The sequence below is a fragment of the Salmo salar genome, chromosome ssa06 (assembly GCF_905237065.1).
Source record: "Salmo salar chromosome ssa06, Ssal_v3.1, whole genome shotgun sequence".
Classification (NCBI taxonomy): Eukaryota; Metazoa; Chordata; class Actinopteri; order Salmoniformes; family Salmonidae; genus Salmo; species Salmo salar.
The window spans coordinates 69,219,739-69,230,503 of NC_059447.1; the positions used below are offsets into that span (position 1 = coordinate 69,219,739).

General features: G+C 40.3%; 1 protein-coding gene across 1 annotated transcript; it reads left to right on the plus strand.

Moving 5' to 3' along the window:
• Positions 1 to 16: 16 nt before the first annotated feature.
• LOC100169856 (proopiomelanocortin B) lies at positions 17 to 6,202 on the plus strand (the record flags this gene model as incomplete). Its single annotated transcript, NM_001128604.1, is given in 4 exon segments — positions 17 to 150; positions 4,361 to 4,436; positions 4,439 to 4,492; positions 4,699 to 6,202. Coding segments are annotated over 3 exon segments (675 nt in total). The 3' UTR covers positions 5,257 to 6,202.
• Between the last annotated feature and the right edge of the window lie 4,563 nt (positions 6,203 to 10,765).

The following is a 10,765-nucleotide window of genomic DNA, read 5'->3' on the forward strand; positions in this document are numbered from 1 at the left end:
ACATAGACACAGGACAATTTCCTACAAAAGAAATTGATCAGACAACCAAGGGAAGAGAGAGAGAGAGAGGAGTGATTCCATTCTGCGCTGTGAGATCCTGCAGAGAAAGACAGGAGACTGTGGAAGAACAAAACGAGAGAGTGAAAGAAGGTAAGAAAGATGAACCTGCTAAAGAGCAACAGCAAACTTCTGCATCATTTTCCATTCATGCTCTGAATTAGCTGTTGTCTTATTTTGTTGAGAATTCTAAGTAAGACTTGGCACTAGGCTGTGTGCATAAGTATGATTTTAGATAATTGCACAGGTCTATTGCATGTTAACATTCCTACCCTGAATATTAGCGGAGGTAAGCTGACTAATCTGGATATCTGCAATATATATTTCATTATGTTTTAAATATATTTGTTGGATAAATTTAAGGCTGATAATGTTCATCTCTATTAAACACAGATTGGTATATTGGCATTTAAATAAACATTGAAACTTTGGATATTTACTGTATATCAACTAGGATAACTAATTTTCCAATTATTTAGGACACAAATGATTGGACAAATCCAATACTTGTACTATCAAATAATTATGAAATCAATGTTAAGTTATAAGTAAGAATTTAAATTTTGTAACGTTTAAAGTTTCCTGACAATTTAAACAAAGTTTAACGAAGATCCTGCAAGGTGCATATCAAAGGTTTAATAAAAACTGCTCCTGATAATAATAATGTCAAACAATAATGTAATGCACTACTATACTGCTGTGTATGTGAGAGGCTCCTTGTAGAGCAAAGCTTAGTGCTAGAGGATGGTTCATAAAAGGTATATACTGTAGAAGGCACAGACTGTTGCTGTGACTGCGAGGTCTGCCCACATACCATCTACTCATTACAATAGCGAAGTAGATGTGATTATTCAATTCCAATACAATAAAATCTGCCTAATACAACACCAAATCATTCAGTGAGATTATTGTCCTAAAGTAGAGAGATGAGAAATATTGATTAGGTATCAATTGATCAGGGAGAGGAAATATGAACATGCATGCATGGACTACCAACTCATAACATCAGTTTTTGTAGTAATAATAATATAAAAAATATATAAACTACTTTGTTAGTAATTAGAAGAATATTGGGGGAATACTTATTTTACTGTAACTTTCAGACACAAAGGTATACTTGTGTGTCAATGTATTTGTCATTATCAATTGAGTAGAGTTTAAAAGTTACAGTAAAATCAGTGCTAATTTCCCCCCAACATAACCTTTTTCCGAATGGCATTTCCTCCTCTAGTCTTTCTGACGAAACAAGTGGCTGACCTTTCTGCAATGCGGAGCTCAACTTATTCTCAGCAAACCGGGAACATTCCCAGGACATTAGTTAACATTCCCATTAAATTCTTGTTAGGGTTTGAGCTAATCATCTGATAAAAATCCCACGTACATTCTAACAATGTTTTTGATCACCAAATAGAGTATATCCTTGGAATTTTCTAACACAAAACCTGTAAAAACTACTACAGAACATTCCTCTAAGGTTCTCATTAGGTTGCCAGGGAATGTAATAACACAATGTTCCGGTATATTCTTAGAACATACTGCCACAACAAAATGTGGGAGCAATAGAAATGGTTCTGAGGAAACATTACAGGAACATTCTGCTTATTTTGATGGATATGTAAAATCGATGTTTTTTAAAGAAGCAGGGAATATTTCTACAATGAATGGTCTCATAAAGTTATTGTGTGACGTTATGACGTTATGTACCAAAAACATTCCTTGAACATACTTCATGATGTCTGGATTCAGTTGAATTGGTTATGAAAACATTACAGGAGCGTTCTACTAATGTCCATGGAGACTCTCACATAGGTATAGTGTGATGTGACCATTAGCGTTCCCTGAACATACTTCAGCAATAAAATGTAGGAGAAATAGAAAATGTTGGAGAACATTCCTGGAATATTCAACTAATGTTGGTGAATATACTGTATTACTACTAACACATACAACAAACAAACAACATTCCTGCGAGACTGTTATAAAGTTATTCTGCAAATTCATGACATGATGTTCCAATACATCACTGAGCCGAGCTTCCTGCCATCCAGGATCTCTATACCAGACGGTGTTAGAGGAAGGCCCTAAACATGGTAAAAGACTCCAGCCACCCATGTCATTGACTGTTCTCTCTGCTACCGCATGGCGAGCGGTACCGGAGTGCCAAGTCTGGGACTCCTTAACAGCTTCTTCTCCCAAGCCATAAGAACAGTTAATCAAATGGCTAACCCCCCCCTGTTCAGTCACAGACACAGCAGGGGTTCAAACTGTGGAACCCAATTCCTACATTTGAATATAAAAATTGATTTTATCAAACAAAGCTATGCTACATTTTATCTCTGGGACCCTCAGGATTACAAATCAGAGCAAGATTACTGAATTTAAGTACATTATTTACCTTCAGAGGTGAATGTATCAAACCAGTTGCCGTGAAAAGTGTTTTGTTGTTGTGCACTCTCCTCTAACAATAGCATGGTATTTTTTCACTGTAACAGCTGCTGTAAATTGGACAGTGCAATTAGCTTAAATTCTTGTTAATCTTTCTTCCCATATAGGTCTATGGGAAATGTCGGGGAAATGTTATTTTTTACTTACAATGTCATGCTAATCACATTAGCGCACGTTAGCTCAACCATCCCACGGGGGGACACCAAACCCGTAGAGGTTAATCAAATAATTATGTCTCATATTTGCCTTTGCAATTGAGATAGAAAAAGTATTAATTCACAAGTATCTTCTCTTTCTTTAAAATCCTAATGTTTCCATTGGATTTCCCTTTGCATTGAAATCCTTAAATTAAGATTCAAATTCTGGCTATAAGATTCCAACTATGGCTTACTCTTAGTACATATTCACATCTATTTACACCTCACCACAATCTATCAGGCAATAATAAAAAGGTAATATGATTTCTGAAATCAAGTTTGTAGGGAACTAAAAGTACTGTAAATATAATTGATTGGTAGAGTAAGAAATAATAGAGGGTACTTATATTTCTAGATGTAGTTATCCTATCTCTGCAAAGACAAACATCACAACCTGGAACTCTTAACATAACGCTGTAAACAGCTTTGTACTTGTGTTAGTGCCATCCCAGAGGCGTGGTGGATTCATTCCTGGGATAACACTCCAAAGATCAAAACTAAATGTTTTGGAAACTTTTAAATAACATTCTGATGAAGGTGAGACAAGTTTCCACAGACATAGATCTATTGAGTTTGGCAGAGAACTCCACAGCAGTAAGAATGCCATGACACACACTCACAGTTACATTGGAACTCAATACTTTGTTTTTTCAGTCACTGTTTTAGTATGTTCAGTAAAAGTATGTTGTATGGTCAGTAAAAGGTGTTTCTTTATTATTTAAAGGCAACACATTCCTGCCTTTATACAGTACCTGGTGTTAGTACAGTATGTTTGGAACATTCTTGCAAAATCAGAGGTACGTTTTTACCATCCTAATACAAAGAGTGAAAAATCATCAACACAACTGGACAGATTTTGTGTTATTATAGTTTTTGAACATAATAATATGTTCTGGGAACATTTACAGAACCAGTTATGGTTTGCTGGGATCTTTTTCTGAATGAAAATACATAACTGGATGCTCTAGATTCTATTATAGAACACCTGGATGGTTATCAGTGATGGGATGACTGAAGTACAGCCACAAAGTTAAGGATATAGGGAGCAGGAGTGGTGGTTTGTCAACTTTAACTTGTGCTAACTTAAAGATAACAGGGGGCAGTAGACTAGGGGAGATGCGTCACAAGGCCTGTTGAAGGCTGCCTCCCATTCAGAGACTTCCTTTGCATATCTTTCACAATATTTTATAGAAACTGTTCCAGTGTATGTGTGGGACAGGGGCATGAATGAGCTCCATATCTGTATTGTATGTGTGTGTGTTCACAAGGGCACTGATATATAGGAGCAACAGATAAACAAAGGTCAGTGAAGTCATCTTTGAAAAGAATGTCTGAGCATCACATACGTTGGGTGATAGAATTCCAATGGTATGGGTTCTAATCCATCCTTCTTATAGTTTGCCCTTCACCAGTTTACCTGTGAATACTGCATTCATTCACTTTTGTGTCATACATACTTTTTCTTCAATGTTAGGGCTTATTTCAGATTGATGCAGGACAGTAGAACTGCTGGTGAAATGACCACAGACTCAAGCCCTATTCCTCTATGCGCCTCATCATCTGCAGTCTATTTTCATGACGTGTTTCTGATCAGAATTCAATAATTGTACATGTCTTTGTCATTGGCTAATCCTCCCTGTGCCTCTGTGTGTCTTGTGCAGTGATAGGTTGAATATGGTGTGTGCGTCCTGGCTGTTAGCGGTGGTGGTGGTGTGTGTGTGCAACCCCGGGGTGGGGGGCAGGGCTGGGACAGCTCCCACTGCAAAGACCTCCCTTCAGAGGACAAGATCCTGGTGAGTCAGAGTTAAAATCATCACCTTCATTCATTCATTAATCATCATCAAAATCAGTATAAGATTTAATCATCATCTATAGCAATTTTCATCACTCACTATTCATAGATTGTTCTTTAACCCATCCATCCATATATCACTAAACACTGTTCCTGTCCATCCATTTGTATTGAGCTCCCGTCTCCTGTTCTTCTTCCGTCTGGCAGGAGTGCATCCACCTGTTCAGGTCTGGGCTCCAGGATGAATCCCCAGAGCCCAGATCAGCTGCCCAGCAGTCCACTGAGGACAGCCTCTCCCTGGGCATCCTGTTGGCAGCCCTGACCTCTGGAGAGAGAGCCCTGGATGCTGACCCTGAGTCCCACAGCGACAAAAGACACTCCTACTCCATGGAGCACTTCCGCTGGGGCAAACCCATTGGGCGCAAACGCCGCACCATCAAAGTCTATGCCTCCAGTCTGGAAGGGGGGGACTCCTCCGAGGGCACCTTTCCCCTGCAGGCACGCAGGCAGCTGAGCAGCTGGGAGGACAAGATGGCGGGAGCTCTGGGGAACCAGGGGGCCAAGGCTCAGACTAAGGTAGTCCCCAGAACCCTCACTGGGACGGGGCTGCAGGATAAGAAGGATGGGTCCTATCGGATGGGTCACTTCCGCTGGGGTAGCCCAACCGCTGTCAAGCGCTACGGTGGCTTCATGAAGCCATATGCCCAGCAATCCCACAAGCCCCTGATCACGCTGCTCAAGCAAGTCATCCTTAAGAACGAGTAGTAGAGGAGGGCAGCAGAAACAAGGGATAGAGGGAGGGGAGGGGAGGGATGAGTGTAGTAAAGAGGAAAAGAGGAAAGATGAACTGAATGTTTTGAAGACCAGTGGCAACTGTTGAAAACTAAGAGTTGTATTTAATCTGTAGCCAAGTTTCCAGAGTAACACATAAAACAAATTATAGCTCTGCAATATAAAACAATGAAACAACAAATAAGTCAAAATAATCTTTCTTATGTACATTTCAGACAAGATATGGTATGTTACCTGTAAAAAAGATAAGGCAATGTTTCAAACAGCCCCTTATTTACAACTTATTTGCAGGTATGCCCTTTTATACATATCAGTGGGTAACTGACAAATTGGGAGGGTAGGGGGGTGCCGTTAAACAATGGAAGTGTTAATTAATTTACCTGCAAAGAAGCGGAGAACCGTACTGTTAACAGACCTGATAGCTGTATTTTGGTTACAGGGTCTGTGAAAATACAGGAATCATGACTAGGTCTTTAGGTGGGTTTTAAATTACCATGTTTTTTTTTAACCCTTACCTCTTTCAGATTGACAAAAAAAAGCTTGTACTGTATAAAAAGCTGGCATGGTAAAATAGTGTGATTTTTGTCTATATATGAAAGGGATATTAGCATTGCCCTAGATATCCCATAACGGTTTTGATTGAATAGGACCATTGATAGCTGTAGAATTAATTTATGGCCTTGGCTTGAACGCTGTATGAGAAAGTATTAATTGAAGGAAGTACTTAGAAAATCTTCGGTAACAATGACCATACTGAATACTCTGTATAGATGACAGACTGGGGTAGGGAGTGGGTACGAGAGAAGATCATTTCAAATGGAATACTATTTTTACTCATTATTTTTATTGAGATAAATTGTACCATATTGTAAATGTATATATTAAACAGATACTGCTTTGTGGCAAGCAACACAAATGACTTCCTTTTTTGTACTGTACATTACGTTTATTTGAGGTCTACCAAACAAGCAACCAAGATAAAGTCAATGGTGATGTCAATATACAGGTATAAGCAGTGGCGATTTTAACATGTAAATCTTGGTGGGGCAAAAATAAACAAGTGGGGTGCATGCCAGCAAAGCCACTACACAACACTAAACAATACAGTAATTGCACTATAACGGTGAAAAACAGTGCCCACAAACTGTTCGGGCCTACATAAAGCTGTCCCAACAGCAGTCTCAACACCTTACCACTGCTTCACCTGGTTATCAGCGGAGCCTTGTCTGGCAGCGAAACAGTTCATTCAGCCTCATTTACTGCCTTTTAAAGAAACATAGCTGATATGGCTGACTTACTTAAACAAATGTGTTTTCTACAGACAATTGAGATGTACAAACTATGGTATAAGGGGACGACAAGCGGATAAGATGCCATCCGTAATTTCGATTAAGACATTAATAAGCGAGCTAGGACGGACGTAGTCAATATAACTATTTGTTTAGCACTATTGAAATGTACAGCGACAGAACTCAGAACATGGGCCGTTCTTACAGTGTTCTCCCTGTACACCAAGTAAGAACCGTAGAATAAATAAAGGGGGATAAGCAGACAATGAAAGCTCTTACAATATTACATCACTTATGCAGGAGCATACAATACATTTTTGGACTCACCTTGTTGTGCTGTGCTCACTTGAACAGGAAGGTGGCGGTCCATCAAAGTCTGGCATTCTCTGGATTTATTGTGGTTTCAAAACAACTGGGAACTCGGGAAAAAAAAGGTTGTATCATGATCTTCAGGTTGTAGCTTTAGAAAGAGGCCGGACTTACAATTCTGAGTTGGATGACCGTTCAAAACATATTTTCCCAGTCGGAGCTTGTTTATTCCCGACTTCCCAGTTGTCTTGAACTCACTGAAGTCAAGTTTTCGCAGTTCCGAGTTAACAGTTGTTTTGAGCGTGGCACAAATCATGCTTCATTGACTTGGAAAATAGCTCCTTAATCCCAGATTTGTGACCACACAGCCATTCCACTGAATAACAGGCTTGTGATTACTTTACAATGCTTGCAGTTAGCCACTGTCACTGATTCCTTCCAAACCACTCATTGTTGAATTTGAATGTTTATGTCCAATGGCCGAATACGTTTTATCTATCATTTTTCTTCATTATTTCTGTCACGTCTGCTCCCACTCTTCCCTCCCCTGGCGCTTGAGGGCACCAGGCTGCCCTGCATCACGCACTCCTGCCATCAATTACGCACACCTGCCTTCCCTCGTCACGTGCTTCAGCGATATTGGACTCACCTGGACTCACTTATCATCTGTTTATTACCTCCCCTATATTTATCAGTTTCCCTGCTCTGTTCCCTGCTGATGCATTGATTGTTTTTTGCCTTTTTCTTGTATGCTAACGCTGTTCCTGTCTCGTTCCATGTACGTTCCTTATTAAATGTTTGACTCCCCGTACCTGCTTCGTCTCTCCAGCGTCAACTCATGTGACAATTTCTCTTCATATGACAAGGATTAAAAAGGATTTGCCAGTAGATTGTCGACTTGATTCATGATGATGACTGCTAGCTAAGATTTTGAAAGTATGATGTTGACATGATCAGTCCAATCAAAGCTACTGTACATATAACGTGATTTGATGTCATTTTATCTGTGGCCAATGACCTTGAGTCTTCTTGGATGGGCATTTCTAATGTAACTCTCTGGCAGCACCTAAAGGGCTAACATTTTCTAGCTCTACCCTTAGACTTGGCGGTGACATTGTGTCCCCATGAGTGACAGAACACTGAGCCAATCATGGCATAACGCTCCGTGTTTTCTGCTGGCTTGCCCCACCACCACAGAAAGCACAGAGCTAGGCTGAAACACCTGCTTTTTGGAGCTGCCTTACTCAAGTAAACAAAAAATAGACGATGTTTGTATGCGGCTTTATTAACTCAATGATATGTACTTTTTTTTTTTTACATTGGTTGCAAACTGATATGTGACACAGTCTAACTTTCTCAGGCCTATTCTATATACTGTACAGTTAGTGAAAGTCTAAAACACCCCTTGCACAGTCTTCACATTTTGCTGTCTTGAAACTAAATCCAAAAAGGGAATAAATATATTTTTTCCCTACTGATCTACACAACCTACTCCACATTCTCAAAGTCATTATAAAAAAGTATAATTTAATCCCAGCTACCACATCTTGTTCCTTAAAAGTTATGGGACCGTACATTTTTTATTTCCCATTGGTTCTGGGAACAAAGTCATACAGTGCATTCGTAAAGTACTCAGACCCCTTGACTTTTCCCACATTTTGTTACGTTACATTTCTTTCCCCCATCAATCTACACACTATACCCCATAATGACAAAGCAACAAAAAAAATACAGAAATATAACATTTACATAAGTATTCAGACACTTTACTCAGTACTTTGTTGAAGCACCCTTGGCAGAGATTACAGCCTCGAGTCTTCTTGGGTATGACACTACCAGCTTGGCACACCTGTGTTAAGGGAGTTTCTCCCACTCTTCTCTGCAGATCCTCTCAAGCTCTATCAGGTTGGATGGGGAGCGACGCTGCACAGCTATTTTCAGGTCTCTTTCCAGAGATGTTTGATCTGGATCATATCCGGGCTCTGGCTGGGCCACTCAAGGAGATTCAGAGACTTATCCCGAAGCCACTCCTGCGTTGTCTTGGCTGTGTGCTTAGGGTTGTTGTCCTGTTGGAAGGTGAACCTTCGCCCCAGTCTGAGGTCCAGGTTATCGTCAAGGATCTCTCTGTACTTTGCTACGCTCATCATTGCCTCGATCCTGACTAGTCTCCCAGTCCCTGCCGCTGAAAGACATCCCCATAGGTGCCTTTTGGCAAACTCAAAGTGGGCTGTCATGTGCCTTACTGAGGAGTGGCTTCCGTCTGGCCACTCTACCATAAAGCCCTGATTGGTGAAGTGCTGCAGAGATGGTTGTCCTTCTGGAAGGTTCTCCCATCTCCACAGAGGAACTCTAGAGCTCTGTCAGAGTGACCATCAGGTTCTTAATCACCTCCCTGACCATGCCCTTTTCCCTCGATTGCGGCCAGCTCTAGGAAGTGTCTTGGTGGTTCCAAACTTCTTCCATTTAAGAATGATGGAGGCCACTGTGTTCTTGGGGACCTTAAATGCTGCAGAAATGTTTTGGTACCCTTCCCCAGATCTGTGCTTTGACAAAATCCTATCTCGGAGCTCTACAGACAATTCCTTCGACCTCAAGGCTTGGTTTTTGTTCTGACATGCACACATCTGTCAACTGTGGGACCTTATATAGACAGGTGTGTGGCTTTCCAAATGATGTCCAATCAATTGAATTTACCACAGCTGGACTCCAATCAAATTGTAGAAACATCTCAAGAATTATCAATGGAAATAGGATACAGATGAGCTCAATTTCGAGTCTCATGGCAAATGGTCTGAATACTTATGTAAAAAAGTTCCGTTTTTTAGTTGTAATAAATGTACAAAAATGTTTAAAAGCCTGTGTTCGCTTCATCATTATGGGGTATTGCATGTAGATTGATGAGGAAATGTTTTAATTTAATCAATTTTAGAATAAGGCTGTAATGTAACAAAATGTGGAAAAAGTCAAGGCCTCTGAATACTTATTAACGCTTGTTCGCTTGCCGGTGCAAGTTAAAAAAAAATATTCGTACAAGAATAATATACATTTACGTTGTCCGATGGACAAAAGCAACAATATCAAACAATTAGGCTACTCCGATCAGAATTGGATCAGTATCCTCCGAATGCAAAGTGTTGCACACTGTTGTCCCAATCTCTGCAGAACGCATCGGAGTATAATTATTGTAGGCCTGCATTGACAGGCTACAGCGGCCTTTCAATCATGGAGTCGCAAGATGCGTTTTTGAGATAAAAGCATGCCTAGTTTAGTTTTGGTCAGCAATGAAAATTCTGGAAGAGTCATGGTGTGTCCGTCACCTGCGTGTGCCAGTGGGCCGTTGCCAGAGAGAGAGAACGAGAGAGAGAGAGACATTGTGCTGCAGGTAAAATAATTATATACAAAAAATCAAATCACATTTTATTTGCCACATGCGCTGAATACAACAGGTGTAGTACACCTTAGCGAAATGCTTACTTACAAGTCCTTAACCAACAATGATTTAAAAAATAGATCAGTAAAAAATTTAAAATAAAAGTAACAAATAATTAAACAGCAGCAGTAAAACAACAAGCAAGGCTATATACAGGGTGCACCAGCACAGAGTCAATGTGCAGTCGAGGCAATTGAGGTAATATGTACATGTAGGTAGAGTTAAAGTGACTATGCATTATAAACAGTAGCAGCAGCGTAAAAGAGGGGTCTGGGTAGCCCTTTGATTAGCTGTTCAGGAGTCGTATGGCTTGGGGGTAGAAGCTGTTACGAAGCCTTTTAGTCCTAGACTTGGCACTCTGGTACCGCTTGCCGTGTGGTAGCAGAGAGAACAGTCTATGACTAGGGTGGCTGGAGTCTTTGACAACTTGTATAGCCTTCCTCTGACACCGCCT